Source organism: Oryx dammah, unplaced genomic scaffold, assembly GCF_014754425.2.
Source record: "Oryx dammah isolate SB20612 unplaced genomic scaffold, SCBI_Odam_1.1 HiC_scaffold_9, whole genome shotgun sequence".
NCBI lineage: Eukaryota > Metazoa > Chordata > Mammalia > Artiodactyla > Bovidae > Oryx > Oryx dammah.
In genome coordinates, this window is record NW_024070193.1 from 5,636,282 (window position 1) to 5,657,355 (window position 21,074).

A 21,074-nucleotide genomic window follows, 5' to 3' on the forward strand; every position below is an offset into this window, starting at 1 on the left:
AGAAAGATATACCCATTTGAATGCAGAGTTCCAAAGAATAACAATGAGAGATAAGAAAGCCTTCCTAAGTGATCAACACAAAGAAATAGAGGAAAACAATAGGATGGGAAAGACTAGAGATCTCTTCAAGAAAATTAGAGATACCAAGGGAACATTTCATGCAAGATGGGCCCGATAAAGGACAGAAACGGTATGGACCTAACAGAAGCAGAAGATATTAAGAAGAGGTGGCAAGAATACACAGAACTATACAGAAAAGACCTTAATGACCCAGATAACCACGATGGTGTGATGATCACTCACCTAGAGCCAGACATCTTGGAATGCAAAGTCAACTGGGACTTAGGAACCATCACTCCAAACAAAGCTAGTGCAGGTGATGGAATTCCAGCTGCACTACGTCAAATCCTAAAAGATGATGTGAAAGTGCTGCGCTCAATATGCCAGCAAACTTGGAAAACTCAGCAGTGGCCACAGGACTGGAAAAGGTCAGTTTTCATTCCAATCTCAAAGAAAAGCAATGCCAAAGAATGTTCAAACTATCTCACAACTGCACTCATCTCACATGCTAGCAAAACAATGCTCGAAACTCTTCAAGCAAGGCTTCAACAGTATGTGAACCAAGAACTTCCAGATTCTCAAGCTGGATTTAGAAATGGCAGAGGAACCAGAGATCAAATTGCCAATATCCACTGGATCATAGCAAAAGCAAGAGGATTCCAGAAAAACATCTACTTCTGCTTCATTGACTACGCCAAAGCCTTTGACTGTGTGGATCAAAACTGTGGAAAATTCTTAAAGAGGTGGGAATACCAGACAGCCTGACCTGCCTCCTGAGAAACCTGTATACAGGTCACGAAGCAACAGTTAGAACCAGACATGGAACAACAGACTGGTTCCAAGTAGGGAAAGGAGTACGTTAAGGCTGTATATTGTCACCTTGCTTATTTAACTTATATGAAGAGTACCTCATGTGAAATGCCAGGCTAGAAGAAGCACAAGCTGGCATCAAGACTGCCAGGAGAAATATCAATAACCTTAGATATGCAGATGACACGACCCTTATGACAGAAAGTGAAGAGGAACTAAAAAGCCTCTTGATGAAAGGGAAAGAGAAGTGTGAAAAAAAGTGGCTTAAAACTCAACATTCAGAAAACTAAGATCATGGCATATCCAGTCCCATAACTTCACAACAAATAGACGAGAAACAATGGAAACAGTGAGACTATTTTCCTGGGCTCCCAAATCACTGCAGTAGTAACTGCAGCCATGAAATGAAAAGACGCCTGCTCCTCGGAAGGAAAGCTACAACAAACCTAGACAGCATGCTAAAAAGCAGACACAGTCCTTTGCCAACAAAGGCAAACAGCGTCAAAGCTATGGTTTTTCCAGTGGTCATGTATGGGACTATAAAGAGAGAGACTATAGAGAGTTGGACTATAAAGAAAGCTGAGTGCTAAAGAATTGAGGCTTTTGAACTGTTATGTTGGAGAAGACTCTTGAGAGTCCCTTGGACTGCAAGCAGATCCAACCAGTCCATCCTAAAGGAAATCAGTCCTGAATACTCATTGGAAGGATGGATGCTGAAGCTGAAGCCCCAGTACTCTGGCCTGATGTGAAGACCTGACTCATTGGAAAAGATCTTGATGCTGGGAAAGATTGAAGAGAGGAGGAGAAGGGGATAACAGAAGATGAGATGGTTGGATGGCATCACTTGATGCCATCAAGTGATGACTTGATGGAACATGAGTTTGAGCAAGCTCTGGGAGCTGGTGATGGACAGGGAAGCCTGGTATGCTGCAGTCCATGGGGTCGCAAAGAGCCGGACACGACTGAGCAACTGAACTGAACTGAATTACATGTTATTATGTCCTTTAGTTTTGTAGATGATTTTCATATTTTGTTTGGAGATGTTATGCAGAATGTATATAGATAATCTTTGTATTAATGTGACTTTTTAAGGATTATAAAATCTATATGTACTCAAGAGTAAAGACAAGACAAAACATTTAAATTGTATGGGAAAGTACAAGTAGAAAAAGCCCATCATTCCATCTCCACGCTTCTCTTCAGAGGTGGCTCTTTAATAGTTTCTTATGTCTTTCTAGAAAATTTGAAGTTCTAGATATTTATGTGAATCAGTGTGTCATTTCCCTCCCTGACCTAATCATTTTGGGTGTTTCCATATCTTTTTCATTATGAAAACAGTATTATACTCCTCACTTTAGGATGGTTTCCTTTTTTAAAAAAGTATTTAACTCTTTAGTTTTCCTGCACTTACTATGGTGCATATGTGGGGCCAAGTATTAGGCTCCATCCTAACTATTTCTACCAAAATACTTATCCTAGCTCAGAAACATTTGCTGAAAAATCCTTCCTTTTCCGGTGAATCTGTGTTGAGGGACAGCATCATCGCCATGAGTCTACGAGTTTTCACATTACAGCGAGGAGCTCTTGATCTTGGGGGCAGACACGTGCCATCTGCCCAGCCTTGCATATTCACCATCTGTGTCTGTGACGGACATGGAATCAGAGGTGTAGAGACCTCAGCAAACAAGCCACTGGCCTATGGTTAGAGGCCAACGTGCCAAGTTCACTTCTGCCAGACACTTTTGGCTGACCTTGGGCAAGTCCTTGGACTTCTGTGGTCTCAGCCTCAGGGCAGAATCCAGGCTGCAGGCATGAGGACCAGGCAGCCAGGGTCACACAGCCCAGGCTCAGCTCCAGCATGGGTCTGCTCTCCACACTGGGTGCAGCAGTTGTAGGAGGCTGGGGGTGGGGAGGAAGGTCCATTAAGAAAAAGGCAGCAGGGTACTGGTCACTCCAGGTCAGACTGGACAGGACCCTACAGTCAAGCAAAAGGAAGCAGGAAGAAATTCCTGACCAGAAAGCAGAATAAGGCCCTCAGTCCTGGAAGACCTGGGTTCACCTAGCTGTGCGACCTTAGTGTGACCTTGGGCCAAACCCTTATCTGCCCTGGGATAAAGCTCTGCTGGAGAGGGTGGGATGGAGGCCTGAATACCATTCCTGGCATGGACTCCCTCTGAAGCCTGGAAATTGCTCTGATCATGTTTGTCATTCTCTGAGCTCCTCTGATGGACCACTCTTAGACTCTGGGCTGAGAGAGGCTATCAGATCGCCCAGGGTCCTCCCCTGCCCCACCTGGATGGCTGGCACCCTGCCTCTCCTCCTCTGACAGGCCTGTTTCCCTCACCCAGCCTTGCAAGGGTGAGGGGAGATGACAAGGAACTAGCCAGGCAGCGTGGAGGGCTCCCGGGTTCTATGGAGAGTGGGTGGGCAGGGCTGGGGACATGCTCACCTGTAGCAGTTGTTGTTATAATTGTTATAACTTCCCAGAGCGGTCAGACAACCCAGGCAGATGGCATAGGAGAAGAAGATTTGCGTCCCAGCATCTACCCAGACCTGTAGGAGGGCACAAAGAAGTTGGCAGAGAGAGAAGTCAGATGCACAGCCAGGGGATAGGGAGGCGGGGTGGCCCCATTCTCTGAAATCCCCCGCCCACGCCCAACCCCCACAAGAGACTCCAAAAAGGGACAATCAAATGTCCTCATCTCAGGAACGTGGTTTTTAGAAGTTCTATTCTCAGGATGATTAAATATAAATGTCCTTAATTAAATCCAGAAATTTCTGGAGGTTTTGGACAGTAGTTCACCAAGCAGCAAGAATTTGGGTGTTAGGACCCTGCTCCAGCTGTGTGAGCTTGGAAAAGTTACTTAACCTCTCGGAGGCTTAGTCTCGCCACCAGCAAAGTGGGGAATAAACTTCCCTCTCAGGACTACTGAAGCCAAGAGTCATTTTTCTTCTGATGGCTGAGACCATCATGAGAGAAGCTCTCCTGGGTATCTTTGAACTCACAGAGTTTTATAGTGTCTAGCGGGGGTGGGGAGCATTCACCAGGGGGCCCAGCTACAATGAAGCCCCCAGTTTTCCTACAGGTCTGGAGGCTTCTCCCACTCTGCCCCATGCGCTCAGCCAGGGGACAGTGAAAGGACAAGAAAGGGGGTGGGCACCACCTCTTGGTCACTTTTCCAGAGAGTGAAAAGCGGGGGCTTCCTGTGTGGTACACGTGGAAGCTCCTTTCTCAGTCTCTAAGTGTCCCTTTGACAGAACTGCCAGGGGATGGCGTGACACACACAAGAGGAATTATGGTAACTTGTCCAACACTCCTTTGGGCTCTCTTTGAGCTCCACTTTAGAAGTCATCAGGAAACGCCACAGCTCCAACCCAAATGCAGCTGATGAGACTGATGCTTGAGAATCCAGTGTCATCTAGAGAATAAGGTTTTATTGTGCAGAAGCTTTTAAGTTTAATTAGGTCCCAATTGTTTATTTTTGCTTTTATTTCCAATATTCTGGGAGGTGGGTCATAGAGGATCCTGCTGTGATTTATGCCGGAGAGTGTTTTGCCTATGTTCTCCTCTGGGAGTTTTATAGTTTCTGATGTTATGTTTAGATTTTTAATCCCACTGCTGGGCATACACACTGAGGAATCCAGAACTGAAAGAGACACGTGTACCCCAACGTTCATCACAGCACTGTTTATAATAGCCAGGACATGGAAGCAACCTAGATGTCTATCAGCAGACGAATGGATAAGAAAGCTGTGGTACATATACACAATGGAGTATTACTCAGCCATTAAAAATAATACATTTTAATCCGTTCTAATGAGGTGGATGAAACTGGAGCCTCTTATACAAAGTGAAGTAAGCCAGAAAGAAAAACACCAATACAGTATACTAACGCATATATATGGAATTTAGAAAGATGGTAACGATAACCTTGTGTGCGAGACAGCAAAAGAGACACAGATGTATAGAACAGTCTTTTGGACTCCGCGGGAGAGGGCGAGGGTGGGATGATTTGGGAGAATGGCATTGAAACATGTATAATATCATATATGAAACAAATCGCCAGTCCAGGTTCGATGCATGATACTGGATGCTTGGGGCTGGTGCACTGGGATGACCCAGAGGGATGGTATGGGGAAGGAGGAGGGAGGGGGTTCAGGATGGGGAACACGTGTACACCTGTGGCGGATGCATGTCGATGTATGGCAAAACCAATACAATATTGTAAAGTAAATAAATTTATATTAAAAAAAGGGAATACGGTTTTATACCAATTCAAATACTAGCAAACATTTGCTAAGAACATCCGACGTGCCAGGCACTGCTGTGAACCCAGTATGCGTTACTACACTTGAATATTCACACCAACGCCATGTAGGAGGTGCTATTATTAGCCTCCTTCTACAACTGAGGAAACTGAGGAGCAGAGAGGTTGAGTAATTTGCTCAAGACCACACAGGTGAGAGTGGCAGAAACGAATCCAGGGAAACCTGCCTCTAGAGAAGCACGCCTAACATTCAGGACTCTCCTCTGGAACTTCTGACAGAACAGTCTCTGCTTGATTACTGCCAGTGACAGGGAGCTCACTGACTTTTGACACAGCCCCTTTCCTCTTCAGAGAATTCTGACCATTAGCACATTTCTTAAAATGAGAGGAAATCTACCTTTTGAATTCCCAGCTCTGGGGCCACCGAGGCCATATCTCCCTCTCCCAGGTGGAATCACTTTACAGATTTGAAGAACCCTCTAGAACACTCCCTTTTCTAGGCAAATTATCACCATTTCCTCTTTTCTGGGGATTTGATTACACAGCCCACATTACTTTACCCTGGATTTGCTTGCTTGTTAAATCATTCAACAAATACTTATTATGAGCAAAGTTCACAATGCTGTCTCTTGATCTAAGAAGTGCATACATTTTTTCCCCCCTGTAACACAGAGCTTTTAGGTTTAGTGTTTTTGGAGCTAAGCGAGGAGCTTAGGGGAAGCTGTTTCGTGAAGTGTGTGTGCGTGTGTGTGAGTTGGGCGCAATGGGGGAGGATGCCAGCAGGTCATAGTTGACTGAGATATGGTGAGGGGAAATGGGAAGAAGAATCATTAAAATCACTTTTCAAGAAAGGGGAGCTGGGAGATAGGATAGCCGTGAGAGTAAACACATTCAGGGAGGATTTCTTCCAAATGGTGGAAACTTTAGGATACTTAAATGTTGAAAGAAACAACCCAGGGTAGGGAAAAAGTGTTAAAAAAAAAAAAAAGATTGGAGAGAGAAATGGGTATATTTTAAAGTCCTCCTCTGCCTCGGTCTCCCCACTTGCCACCTCAGTGGATTCCCTTTTCTCCTCGGGAAGGCCAGGAAATGTTATGGAGAAGCAAAAGACAGGTTTGCTGCTGAACCGGGAAGCAAAGTCAGATCCCAGGAGCATGGTGTGAGGATGCTCAGCACTCGGCCAAGCACCGTATCTATAGCCTCTGCAAGACTTTCGTGGTGGTCCAGGGGTTAAGACTCCATGGTTCCCTATTTACAATATCTAGGACATGGAAGAAACCTAGATGTTGATCAACAGATGAATGGATAAAGAAGCTGTGGTACCTACATACAACGTGGTACATACAGTGGAATATTACTCTGCCACGAAAAGGAACACACTTGAGTTGGTGCTAATGAGGCGGATGAACCTAGAGCCTCATTATAAAAATCAGAAAGAGAAAAGCAAGTATTCTATATTAACACATGTACATGGACCCTGGAAAGATGGTACTTATGAACCTATTTGCAGGAGATGGCAATGGAGACACAGATACAGAGAGCAAACTTGCGGACACAGTGGGGGAAAGAGAGGAAGGGACAAACCGAGAGAGCAGCGCTGAAACATACACATTACCGTATGTGAAACAGCCAGCCAGTGGGCATTTGCTGTAAGATGCAGGGAGCTCCAGCCTGGTGCTCTGTGGCAACCTAAAGGGGTGGGGTAGGGTGGGAGGAGGCAGGGAGGCTCAGGAGGAAGGGGACTATGTATGCCTGTGGCTCATTCATATTGATGTATGGCAGAAACCAACACAATATTGTAAAGCCACTGACAGAAGGGGCAAAGTGAGGCTAACAGAGCAGGCCAACAGGACATTCATGAGCCCTCAACCAGTCTGGTGATGCCTTAGGAAGCGGGAATCCTGAGTGGCCATTTGTTGAAAACCTTACTTTGTATGCAAGGCTCTCAGGGGAAAATCTCATAATCTGCATAACCATCTCACTAGAGAGTATTGTTATCTGCATATTTAGAGAAGAGGAAATGGACCCATAGATGGTCAAGCAGCTAATGAGGGACAGGGTCAGGTTTGAACCCAAGGTGTCCTGGCTCCACATTTTGAAGAGAGAAGCTGGGGCGTCCTGGTGTGCTGGGCAGGCCTGGACTTTAGGCAGGGGTTCACACAGCTCTGTGACTGTGAGGTCAACAGGACAAAGGCAACATCTCCTCCATGAAAGGAAGACCAGGCCACTGAGCCCCACTGACTGACCGGCATCTCCTGCAACAAAGGGACCAGCTCAGCTCAAAGGGCTTCCGAGTTCTTGACACAGTCTGAAGGGGAGACAGTCTCCACTGAACAAACAAACCCTAAGGAAGCTGGGTCAGCAGCTGAGAACCGGATCAGTCCCCATGATCTGCGGCAGTGAATGGGGGGCGTTCTGGCTGTGTAGCTGGGGGCAGTCTTCATTCAGAGGTCTGGAGAACAAATTTGCATGGGAATCTGGGGGGCAGGGCCCCTTTGGAAGAGAGGTGGTCCCGCCCTCTAGCTCTGGGGCAACCAGCTCGGAGCAACTGATTCCAGTGAGCCCTGGCGCGTAGCAGGTGCCAAGAACAGCAGACTGGGGTGTAACCTTCCCTCCCCACTGGACCAGTGGGGCCCAGCTGGGAGAAGCAAGGAAGGGTGGGCGGATGGGGACACAGCCTCCTCTACCGAGATCACGAGGCACACTGTCAAGCTGAGCCTTTACTTCCTGCGGCCTCGTCCCCATGGACCGCACTCTACGGTGTACAAGGCATCGTCCGCGTCCTGTGACCTGGCCCCTGCCCCGGGGAGGGCATCATCACAGCCAGGTCAGAGACCGCTGTGTGTGGGGGGAACATGCCTGCCCACCTTGACCTTTACACGTATCAACAGAGTGTCTAATCTCCTAGAAGTTCGGGGGAACGCTTCACGTCTTTCTCTCACCTCTTGGAGAGAAGGGCCCTCCCGCCTGGGGAGACGGAGAGAGGGTCATGGTGCATGTGTGGTGAGTCCCCCCCTTTTTCTCTCAAGCACAGATGGTTCAATGAGATGCGTTGTGCTCAGTTGTCGAGTCATGTTCGATTCTTTGTGACCGCATGGACTGTAGCCCACCAGGCTCCTCTGTCCATGGGATTCTCCAGGCAAGAACACTGCAGTGGGTTGCCATTTCCTCCTCCAGGGGATCTTCCCGAATCAGAGATCGATCCATGTCGCCTGCATTATAGGAGGATTCTTTACCCGCTGAGCCCTCAGGGAAGCCCCTCAGTGAGATGTGTGTGGAACAAATACTCAGCACAGAGCCTGGCTCTCGGAGAGCGCAGAGAACATGCTCAGAAACCCAGCCGTGAGCTCTGAGAGCGCAGAGGATGTGCTCAGAAACCCAGCCGTGAGCTCCAACAGACAGCAGGTTGCTTAGTCAATGTTCATCCCTTCTCAGGATCCAGCAGTCCTCACATATCTGGAGAGAAGAGCCTCTCTTCCCTTTTCTGCCCACAGTACACAAGGTGGGGTGTCCACTATGTGCCAGGCGAAGTCCCAGGGGCTAAAGCCCTCCCCTCTCTTAAGAGCAGGAGAGAAACACAACAAAGGCGGGCAGATACTCCGGAACACATCATCCGGTGGAGAGGGGAGCGCGAAGGATGGCGTGAGGTGGGGCACGGAGCACAAGGCAGCAGGGGCCAGGGCTCTGCTCTGTGAGGGGCATGGCACCTGCTGCTCAGGCAGCTGGAAGGGGACGGGAGCTGCAGACGTGACTTGCTGCCGTGTCTAAGGCAGCGCAGGCTGCAGACAGAAGCTCTCCCAGTAACCCGCTTTCATGTCTACAAACAGCCACCCGGCCGAGCATAAGGGCAGCACTTCTGTCTGGGATCAAAGCTGGTGCCAGCAGGTGGGCCTGGTCTGTCCTTCCCTGGGCCCTGGAGGAGGTGGCGCTTGCCGCATTGATGCTCCGAGGTCTCTGACAAACCCAGTGGCGACCCAACCTGCCAGGGAAGTGCCAGCAAGAGGAGTCAGCAATCAGGCAGCAATCATACATCAGCTTCACCTCCAGAAGCACTGATGGCATGCCGGGGAGGGGGTGGGGAGTCCCACACACTTCACAGGCATGAGACTCACTGCTGCGGTCTGGTGCCATGATTATCCCCCTTTTATGCATGAGAAAAACTAACTCCCAGGAAGGGGGCATTTCTTGTCTATTTAGCCTTGGAGAGATGTACACACTAAAGAGACAAACAAACCACTGTAACCCAGCCTGCCGTGGGGAGACGGCACTGAAGCTTCGTGCAAAGGAGACTACGTTAGACGAGATGGCTCTTCCCAGGTGCCTGGTTCCCCATCTCCCTGGGGCTTCGTGGATAGGGCCTGGGCTCCGGGGTCAGGTAGACCCAGGCTGCCACTTATCTGCATGTCACTTCACTTATCTGAGCCCCAACTCCCTTGTCCACAAAAGAGAGACACAATGAATGCAAAGTACACAGCGGGGTACCAAGTCAGTCAGTCGCTCAGTCGTGTCTGACTCTTTGTGACCCCGTGGACTGCAGCACGCCAGGCCTCCCTGTGCATCACCAACTCCCGGAGCTTACCCAAACTCATGTCCATCACGTCAGTGATGCCATCCAACCATCTCATCCTCTGTCGTCCCCTTCTCCTCCAGCTTTCAATCTTTCCCAGCATCAGGGTCTCTTCCAGTGTTTTGGTTCTTCACATCAGGTGGCCAAAGTATTGGAGTTTCAGCTTCAGCATCAGTCCTTCCAATGAATATTCAAGACTGATTTCCTTTAGGATGGACTGGTTGGATCTCCTTGCAGTCCAAGGGACTCTCAAGAGTTTTCTCCAACACCACAGTTCAAAAGCACCATACAACTCCCTTACTCTGCCTCTTCTTGGCGGTTAACACTTCTCCAATACACGTGCTATGAAAACAGGATCCCGGGGCTTTCCCTCCACCCCAGCCCGCCCAGCACCTGGCCAAGAAGGTGCTCAAACCGCCAGACCCGATGGCACACGTGCCATTTGGCTGTCCACGCCGCCAGGACAGAGCTCGGTGGCCATCTTGGGCCCATGATGACCCACAGCCTTTTCCTTCTTTAACATTTCCCTTTCAGACGGACAGCCACACACAGACACACGAATACACACACACAACACAACTTCTGTAAATAAAGCCCTCCACTGAGGTGAAAACATACAGCCCGGCAGAAAAGGGCTGAAATTAAGCTCTTTCTTTCTCTGGGCTGTTTATATGGGTAAATATTCTCAAAAGATTAAAAGTAGGTTAGGAGAATAATACACCAGCTGTGCTTCCAGTGTGTACCTGGCAACCGCCTTTGTAGGAGTGAATAATTACATGAAAATCACTTCCTGCCCACCTCTTTTGCAGCCCCCTCAGGGTTGCTAGGCGCCCTGTCTCCTCTGCTCAGCTAATGCCACATACAGATGCCGGTGAATACAGTAAGGGCCATTCGGAGGGAAGGGAGTGCAGGACTGGGGAAGACTCGAGCGGCCCCTCCCCCATGGATTCAGTGCGGGGAGAGGGCTCCAGAGGGCTCTGGGGGAAGACGATTCTGGACGTATTTAAATGCTAATGTGCTGGGCAGCCGGGCAGGTCCAGCGGGAACAGTGGTGGGAAGGGGCAGAGGCTCTGGGCCTGGGAGCCCCACTGGAAACACGTTCTGTGGCCTCTGGCTCGAGTGCCAGCCTGTCCTCGGGCAGCCAGCCCTGCTGGCCGACTCGAGCCCGGCCAGAGGCCCTGCCAGTGCAGTGTCACTGGGTTGAAGGTGGCACCGTGGGTGGTGAGGGGAGCCTTGGTGTGTCGCCTGACCCTGGCGGCCCCTTTGTGCAGAGCAGGCAGTGGGGTCACTGGGCCGGGCCTTTGCCCAGAGGCTGGACAGCCGTGTCCTAGTCATAGAGTATGGAGGGAGTGGACAAGCAGTTGCTGGCATGGGGCCAATGGCAACGATTTCTGTGCTTTATATGGTAGAACCCTGGGGCTGTGCACGTCTACCACTTAACCCACTGCGTGAGGCAACTGAGCCCCAATTTCGTTGTTATTTAGCAGTAAGTCGTGTCTGACTCTGCGACCCCAGGGACTACAGCTCCCAGGCTCCTCCGTGCATGGGATTCTCCAGGCAAGAGCACTGGAGTGGGCTGCCATTCCCTTCTCCAGGGGACCTTCTGAATCGAGTATCCTGCGTCTCGTGCACTGGCAGGCAGATTCGTTGCCACTGAACAACCTGGGAAGCTCTGAGCCCCACTTGACTATGGGACGAAACAGAGGAGGTTTGGAGCAGTGGGCAGTTTGGGCAAGACCTGAAGACATCATGTTCTCAGCTCTGAACCATTCCCAGGACTGTCCACCCGGCCTTGGGGGCTACATTTTAGGGCAATGTCTTCTCCCCTCACAAAGTGTTCCTCTAAGAGAGTGCTCCTCTGGACAGGACACGCATCACGTAGGGTGGTCCTGTTCATTGTAGGAGGTTCAGCATCACTGGGTCCGACTCGCTAAACATCAGAGCTGCCCCATCAGAGAGGAACCAGAATCACACCTCCATGTATTTCTAAATGACCCCGTGGTAGTGGTCCTACCTCCCCCGTGGGAGAATCATGGAGGTGGGGGAGCCTGAGCTGGCATCCGTGGTGGAGCTGCAGAACCCAACTGCCTTCACTGGGCACACAAGGCCAGGGTCTTCTGGGCCAAACCGAGCTCCGAACTGGCACATTCTCCTGTGTCATCCGAGCAAGGGTCCATGGGGTCGCAAAGGGTCTGACTTGGCAACTAAACGACAGTAACAAGGACCCAGAGAGGCTACAGCAGTGGGCCTGGATCAGCGATCACAACCCCACTGTTGACCCCAAAGCCCCTCCCTTCAGTCTCCCCAAAGACTCTCACTATCTCAGCCAAGAGGGAGCAGCCAGGGCGACCAGCCTGCTGCCGGTCCCTGCTACTCCCACGTCCACGTCCCAGCGGATGTGGCCCTTAGCGTCCGGGGCCTGCCTTGTCCACTCACACACTCTCCTTTTATCCCCTCCCGCCCCGTGTCCCAGCCAATCTCTGTGGTCACACGGCCATCTGCTTTGCACCACCTCTCCCCTGCTCATCTGAATGGAGAGGTGACAGCTTTAAACAACACCAGATCCTCGGGAAGCTGACTAACAGAGCAGCAAGCCCAGGGCACCCAGGAAGAATGCTGAAGCAGGTCTGAAGACCGGGTGAGTGGACGAATGGCAGTGTATGGCCAGCCACCCCCTCACCCACAAGCGCTGAGGCTGTCTTCCTGAGCACACAAGGTCAAGGTGTGGAGGACGGGAAAACTGAAGGGATGGGTAAGGTCACATGTGGACTCACGGGAGATGAGACAGGTGGCCACAGCAGTCCCTCCCCACTGATGCTGCAGGACAGTGGCCTCAGCTCTGGGCAGAGCCAGCCGACACAGGACGGTCCTCACCCTCAGACCTCCCTCAGTGACATCCCTGGGCATCTGCTTGAGCAACAAAACCCAGGATGACCAGGCTAGAAATAAATCAAGATATGGATGTGGCAGTGTTTAGGGGGCAAGTGTGCCGACGTCTGCGACTTATTTTGAAATGAAAGACAGTGAAAGTGTTAGTCGCTCAGTCCTGTCTGACTCTTTGTGGCCCCTTGGACTATAGCCCACCAGGCTCTTCTGTCTGTAGGATTCTCCAGGCAAGAATACTGGAGTGGGTCCTCATTAGCTTCTCCAGGGGATCTTCCCGACCCAGGGATCGAATCTGTGTCTCCCACACTGCAAGCAGATTCTTTACCATCTGAGCCACCAGGGAAACCCTTACTTTGAAATGTATACAAGGAAATAAAATGGATCGATGGATACAAATCTTGGGAAGATATTGGATGGAGCCAACATGGCAAAATGTCAAGGCAGAATCTAGGTGGTGGGTAAAGTGGGGGTGTTCCCTGTGCAGGTAGAACCAACAGGACGCTGGACGGGATGCTCTCAGCCCAGCAGAGCGGACTGGCAGGTTCACTGCGGAGATGGGTCTATAACTTCCAGGAGGACTGTGTCTGCAAGAAAACGTGTGCTCTGTGACCAACACCTCATGAGCAAGACACTACGGGTGAACTAAGGAAATCCCTGCTCTGCCCAGGTGACATTCAAGAGCCAAAGCCAGTGTTCAGTCTCCGAACAGAAAACCTAGGAGCTTCCTGGGAGTTACAAGTCTCCTTGACCTCACCTCAAAGATTAAAAACACATCCATTGTGATTCATGGATATATCTGTTGTTCTTCAGTCGCCAAGTCGTGTCTGACTGTTTGTGACCCCATGGACTGCAGGACACCAGGCTTCCCTGTCTCTTACCATCTCCCGGAGTTTGCCCAAGTTCACGTCCACTGAAACGGTGAAGCTGAAGCTCCAACACTTTGGCCACCTGATGCAAACAGCCAACTCACTGGAAAAGACTCTGATGCTGGGAAAGACTGAGGGCAGGAGGAGAAGAGCGTGACAGAGGATGAGGGGGTTGGATTTATCTGAGCAGGGCTTAAACCTCACCATCAGCCATGGTTCCTTTCTGGCTGAGGCAGAACAGGTTTCCAGGGCTCCAGAGAGGGGCAGGAGCGGTGAATGAGAGGGCGCCTTCGCTCGCTGCACGATGTCCCAGGGGCACTGGACACCGTCTCTGAGGCATTCGCTCGGAAGCCCGTGTCTGTAATTTGTTGTCCTCATCTATCTTCCTTAGAGGATCTTTACTTATCGCCTCCTTTGCATCTTCTCTACGCTGCCACCTATTTTGAGGCATAAACAGTGACCATGGTAGCCCCTGTCCCAGGCAGCGGCACAGCACTGAGAAGATGAAGGCCTCCTACAGCGGGTATTTAGTGAGCACGTCCTGTGTGCTGGGCAGTGTGGCAGCCCCTATGGGGGAGGTATGGTTGGATCAGATGTGCCCCGCGTGCGGCAAGGGTAGTCTTGGATGGTGTATTTTAGATCATCTCTCTAGGGATGTTAACTATTCTTGCTTAGAATGACATTCATCCAACCCTCCCTCCCTACTTATTCACATGGCCTTGAAAATTCTTTTTTTTTTTTCAAATGATGGATTTATTTTTAAACTTTTTATTTTGTATTGGAGTATAGCCAATTAATATCACAACTTAATTTTGTTAAGTTGTGATAGTTGCAGGTGGACGGCAAAGGGACTCAGCCATACATATACCTGTATCCATTCTCCCCCTAACTCCCCTCCCATCCAGCCTGTCACATAATATTGAACAGAGTTCCCTGTGCTGGCCTTGAGAACTCTTAATGTGCTACCATCTCGAACCTTGAAGACACGTGGATGATTTATAACATAAACACATTCACATGCCCACAGATAAATCATCTCCCATCTCAGTCTTACTTTCACAGAGGATATTTTAAAGAGTAATTTCTGGGCTCTGGCACCTTTTAACAACCACTAATAGGAACTTCCTGTTAGCATGGAATAAACCAGGAGAACGGGTCATAAGGGGAGAAAGAAAAGTCAAGGGTCACTGAACATGGAAAGGTTTGAAAATCAGTTGATTTTACTCAGTGCCCTCATTTTATGACTGAGGGAACTCAGCACAAGGAAGGACAATAGCCCTTCCAAGTCAGTGACGGAGCTGGGCCCCTGATCCTGAGCCTTTCCCACTAGGCAACGCTGCCTCCGGTGGGCAGGAGAGGGAGGCAAAGGCATAGAGGAAGGAGCTGAACCACGCGAGACATCTCTAGGCACTAAGCAAGGCGCGGGAGCAGCGTCCGCCCTCTTTGTGAATGTCCCACAGGACTCAGCGCTTGCCCTGGGGGGTCTTTTCAGCGCTTGCTTACACACGAGAAGGAAGGGAGGCGGAACATGAGATTCACACACCAGTGAGTTTTCAGCACCAAAAGTCACAATCCCCAGCAAACTCAGATGAATCAAAGCCTCATCATCGTGCTGCTCACAGAGAGAAGAAAGCCTTGCTCTCCCTGCCCCCACCTGCGCTGGGTCAGGAATCATCAGACTACGTCGCCCTTGCAAAGCACGCACCTTCCTCACCAAGGAGGCGTCCGGGGAGGCAGACCCAGCATCTTCAAGATAGGAACGGCGTACACCTCTCGGCAGCCCTGTGTTCCTCAGGGCACCATCATCCAGGTCAGCCCCCTTGATACTCTCACTGGTCAGCCGAGGTGGAGAGGGTCAAGCTTGTAAGGACAGAAGCCCAGAGAGGTTCAGTGACGTGCTCAAGGTTGTGAAGCTAGTGAGTGAGGACCTCATTCTACATCTGGTCTAACCTCTTGATTTCACAGTTGAGGAAACAGGCTCAAAGGGTGGAAGGGTAATAGATGTTTCAATTGGAGATTCTATTTTCTCGTCCAGTTCTCTCCCAGCTGTGGCTGGGGGCAAGTCATCTCCTTGCTCTGGGACTCAAACCCAAACTTGTCCACCAAAGAAGGTGAATCTAGAAACTGACTCTCAAACTTGTTAAGACAGCAAAGAAATGGGCCATGGGGCACTTCTGCCAAATACCTTGGTGAATAATGGTTTTACTTCATGTGTTAGAAACAAATTTACTGTCAGAAAACATAATCATGGATAGTATGAAATATGAAATCATCCTCACAAATGTATGACTTTATGAATAAAACTGAACTGTTGAATTAAGCATGAATGACTCAAGACGACTTTCTTTAATTTTAATTTCCTGCTTGAACTTTCGGTGTGTTGTGTTCAAGACCAGCAGATGAAGAGCAGCAGCAATGCCAAGGGTCAAATTTGTTTTTTATGAGAGATACAGGAAACAAGTCATTATGAAATATAATATACACTGAAAATTCATAACCTGGCTGAAAAGGAAGATAGAAAATTCCCCCAGATGCCAGAAATGAGAGAGATCAAAGCTAAAAGATGAGGAGAAGGGATAGACCCTTGGGGATATCCAAGTAGACAGATATCCGAGCGGCTGGAGTTTAAATTCCTTCCCAATGGATAGAGTTAAAATCTCAGGCCAGGGCAAAGAAAACCCAAAGGAGAATAGAGAGACTTTCCAATAACTGGCCATGGGAAAACTGGACAGCTAAATGTAAAAGAATGAAATTAGTATATTCTCTAACACCATATACAAAAATAGACTCAAAATGGATTAAGGATCCAAATGTGAGACTGGAAATCATAAAATTTCTAGAGGAAAACTTAAGTAGAACACTGTTTGACATAAATCACAGCAATATATATATATATATATATATATTTTGCTCTGTCTCCTAAAGTAAAGGAAATAAAAGCAAAAATGAACAAATGGGACCTAATTAAACTTAAAACCTTTTGCATAGCAAAAGAAATCATCAACAAAATGAAAAGACAATCTACTGAATGGGAGGAGATGTTTGCAAATTATATGACCAATAATGGTTTAATACCCAACATATATAAACAGTTCATGCAACTCAACATAAAAGGAAAAAAAAAAACAATTTAAAAATGGGCAGAATAGACATGTTTCTAAAGAGCACATACAGGTGGCCTCAAGAAGAGAAGCTCAACACCATTAGTCATCAGGGAAATGCAGATCAAAACCACGATGAGTGATCACCTCACACCTGTTGGAATGGCTATCACCAAAAGAAACACAAATAACAAGTGTTGGCAAGGATAGAGAGAATAGGAAACCCTTGTATACTGTTGGTATACAGTATATATATCCACAGGTGCAGCCACTGTGGAAAAACAGTATGGGGGGCAGGTTTCCCAACCAACTAGAAACAGAACCACCATATGACCCAGCAGTTTCACTCCTGAGTATATATCTGAAAAGAAAAATAAAAACACTAATTTGAAAGAATGAATATATTCATAGCAGTATTATCTACAACTGCTGAGCTACGGAAGCAGTCTAAGTGCCCATCAACAGATGAGCAGATGAAGAGGTGGTGCATTTATACAGCGGAATACTACTCGGTCATAAAAAAGATGAAACCATGCCATTTGTAGCAACATGGATGGACCTGGAGGGCATAATGCTAAGTGCGATAACTAAAACCGAGAAAGACAAACCCTACGTGATATCACTTACACGAGGAATCTACAATATACAACAAACTAGTGAACATGATAAGGAAAGAACCAGACTCACAGACACGGAGAACAAGCCAGTGGTTACCAGTGGCGAGAGGGACGGGAGGAAGCACAGGGGTAGAGGATTAAGAGGCACAAATTCCTATGTATAAAATAAGCTGCAAGGATATATTATACAACACTGGGAATGTGGCCAGTATTTTGTAATAAGTATAAATGGAGTATAAACTTTAAAAATCACTATGTCACAAATCACTATGTTGTACACCTGTAAATTACATAATACTGTACAATGACTGTACCTCAGTAAAGCAAAATATTTCTAAAAAAAGATTTCAAGCCCTGGGCATGACCAGATGCTGAGTGGTTGTACTGTAAAATGTAGGGGCCAGAATGGAGTTGCCCTATAGTGAATGACGTATCAGAAAACTCCGTGCCTCAGGCCAGGACTTGACCTAGGAGTAACAGGTATGGGTGTGATCACACACTGCTCCTGCAAAGTGGGCATCCAAGTTTAAACGGACACTTTAAAATTACCGTCCTTTTCATCAACTAAGAGAGCTTGGGTTTCACAAGCCTTTGCTGAAAGAACTACTAAAGGATGTACTCCAATAAGAAGGAAATTTAATCCATTAGAAAGGAGTGAAAATAGGAAGCAAAGGAATCAGTAAACACCTTGTAAAATTCAAGTAAATATCAACTTTAAATGGTAATAAAGCAGAATTTTTAAAGGGGTGGAAAACAATCACAAGGATAGGGAGAGAGTGGAGCTGGAAAGAAATTTGTGCCCTGTGGTATTTTCCTGTTGAGAAGGAGGACAAAGCTAGTTAAGAGCCACTCTGACTAACTGGGCTCTTGCATCTTCTGTCTTCCCAATGCACTGGAGGGGAGATTCTCTCCTCCTATCCTGGGGCCACTGCAAATGCAGCTACTACAGCCTCCGTGACATGTCACTGGGTGGACCTCCACTGCAGTCCTCTCTGCCCAAGGCAGCGGTGGCCACAGTTCTGGTCCTGACTCTTCAACGTGCAGTCTTTGAACTCTTCTTGAAATGACCAGGCCCCTCTAAGGGGCAGAGGTCTTCTCTGGTGGCTCAGATGGTAAACAGTCTGCCTGCAATGTGTGACACCCAGGTTCAATCCCCGAGTCGGGAAGATCCCCTGGAGAAGGAAATGGCAATCCCCTCCAGTATTCTTGCCTGGAGAATTCCATGGACAGAGGAACCCGGTGGGCTACAGTCCATGGAGTCACAAAGAGTCGGACACGACTGAGCGGCTAACACTTTCTAACACACTCTAAGGGGTAGAGGAAAGAAACCCACAATGCTGACAGCAGGCCTTCAGAGAGCCAGGGCTCACTTGGCCCCGGTGCAATCTGAGCTTGGGTTTCCACAGACTCTTCTGCTTCTTGGGCCTCTTTCCCTCTAGAGCATGAATGTCTAATAGAATGTTCTGCAATGATAGAAACGCTCTGTATCTGCTCTGTCCAGTAAGGGAGGGCCCAGGCCCAGGTGGCTATTGAGCCCCTGAAGTCTGATGTGGGAAACCGAGGAACTGAATATTGGCTTGCACTTAATTTCAAGTACTTTCAATTTAAATGGTTAGACGTGGCTTGTGGTCACTGTGCTGGATGATATAGTTCTAGAGGGTGGGCACTCCCTGAAGGGATCCACCCCATTCCCAGACGGGTACAAGTCTTTCCCACCCGCCGCCCTGGAGCATGAGCGAGAGCAGGGAGGTGACCCCAACACCCAGGACATCCTTGCTCACCTTGTTTGGCCCCAGCATCTCTGCCTCCCTGACCACACCCCTCACTGATGTGTCTGACAGGTCTCAGGATGCTGAACGCTGAGCGCTCTTAGGCCAGTGCTCCTCAGACTCTCGCACTGTAAAACCTGCAGAAGATACTGCTGAGACGCAGACTCTGACCGGGCAGGTTGGCGATGGGGCCTGAGGGTCCACATTTCTAACAAGCTCCCATATAAGACTGATGCTACTGCCAGTCTGGGGACCACACTTTGAGCAGTAAGGTTGTAGACAGTTGTCTTGAGATGTCAGTTCGTTCTGCCTACACATATCATGTCGAAGCTGAAGCTGCAAATACTTTGGGCACCTAACGTGAAGAGCTGAATCATTAGAAAAGGCTCTGATTCTGGGGAAGACAGAAGGCAGGAGGCGAAGGGGATGACAGAGGATGGGATGGTTGGATGGCATCACTGATTCAATGGACGTGAGTTTGAGCAAACTCTGGGAGATGGTGAAGGACAGGGAAGCCTGGCGTGCTGCAGTGCATGGGGTTGCAGAGTTGGACGTGACTGAGTGGCTGAACGGCACCACCACTACCTGCCATGACAGCTAGCATAATAGCTTACGTTAATATCTGTATCTCATCTTTTTGCCGTATCTGTTCTCTAAAGACTTTTAAAAGCATACTCTGTGAGAACAGGATGGGTTAAATCAGTTCATACTGTGCAGTGCCACAAAAATGCCTGAAGCTTTGGTCAAGAAAATAAAATTAAATGCATATTTGTCTCTTACAGAAAATTATAGCCAACGTTTATTGAGCATTTACCATGAGCTAGACACAGTGCTATGCATACAATGAATGAGTATTGTCTCATTTAATCCTCATAACAACTCTTCTCACAGAAGACAAAATCAAGGCACAGATAGGCCAAGTAATGTGCCTGTGGTCATACAGCTAGTAAGCAGATGAGCCATGGAATCCAAGTAGTCTGATGGGCCCCCCACCCTGTACCCGCAGCTTTGGTTGAAAGCTTAAGATCAGGGCATCTCTATGCAAGTCAATGGACTCTTTTAGAGAAGCAGATTCTAATGAAATACCTGCCCACAGGTATTCATAGTGGCTTTATTCACAATGATCAGACTTGGAAGTACCCAAGATGCCCACCAATAGGTAAAAGAATAAACAAATTACACATTATCCAGACAACAGAATATTGTCAGAGATAAAAAGATAAGAGCTTAAGGACACATAAAGACATACAGGAAAGTTAAATTCATATTACTAAGTGAAAGAAGCCAGTCTGAAAAGGCTACATAATGTATGGCATTCTGGAAAAGGCACAACTATGGAGACAGGAAAAGGATCAGTGGTTGCCAGGGGTTTGGGGAAGAAGGGGGAGGGAGCAATTTTAAGGTAGTAAAACGATCCTGTACGATGCTGTGACGCGGATACATGACATGATGCATCTGCCAAAACCCAATGCCTGCACAACACAAAGAGAGAGCCTGAATGTCAAATATGGGCTTATTGAGCTAATAATACTGTATCAGCACTGCTTCATCAATTGTAACAAATGTACCTTCTCACCTTTCAAAGATGAAATCAAAGGCTACACACATTTGTTGTTGTTTAGTCTCAACTCTTTGGGGACCCCATGGACTGTACCCTGCCAGGTTCCTCTGTCCATGGGATCCTCCAGGCAAGAATACTGGAGTGGGTTGCCATGCCCTCCTCCGGGGGATCTTCCTGACCCAGGGATCGAATCTGTGTCTCCTGCACTGCAGGTGGATTCTTTACCAATGAGCCACTTGGGAAGCCCACCACACATATATAGGATGTTAATAGTAGGGAAAAGTGTGGCCAAGGGAGAGGAGATATATGGGAACTCTCTGTATTTTATGCTTAATTATTCTGTAAAACCTGCTTTTAAAAAGTTTATTAATTGAAAAAGAACACGCTTAATGCACACATTTTTATATCTAACTTTGGAGAGGGGGCCAAAGACCCTCCAGCAATGACAAAACTCCTGTCCCAGAATATATCACTCATCTACCCACTCCACCCCACTCCCCTAGAGCCCAGCAAAGGTCTGGCAAGAGTGGATACTTTGTACATTTCTGCTAATTCATTTTAAAAGCAAA

The 21,074-nt window shown here is 48.3% G+C and overlaps 1 protein-coding gene across 1 annotated transcript in view; it reads right to left on the reverse strand.

Moving 5' to 3' along the window:
- Window positions 1-21,074, reverse strand: part of SLC6A11 (solute carrier family 6 member 11) — a 123,825-nt gene that overhangs the window by 28,093 nt on the left and 74,658 nt on the right. The window contains exon 7 of the mRNA XM_040246763.1: window positions 3,320-3,423. Within this exon, the coding sequence (XP_040102697.1) occupies window positions 3,320-3,423 (104 nt within the window). The remainder of the gene's footprint in view (window positions 1-3,319; window positions 3,424-21,074) is intronic.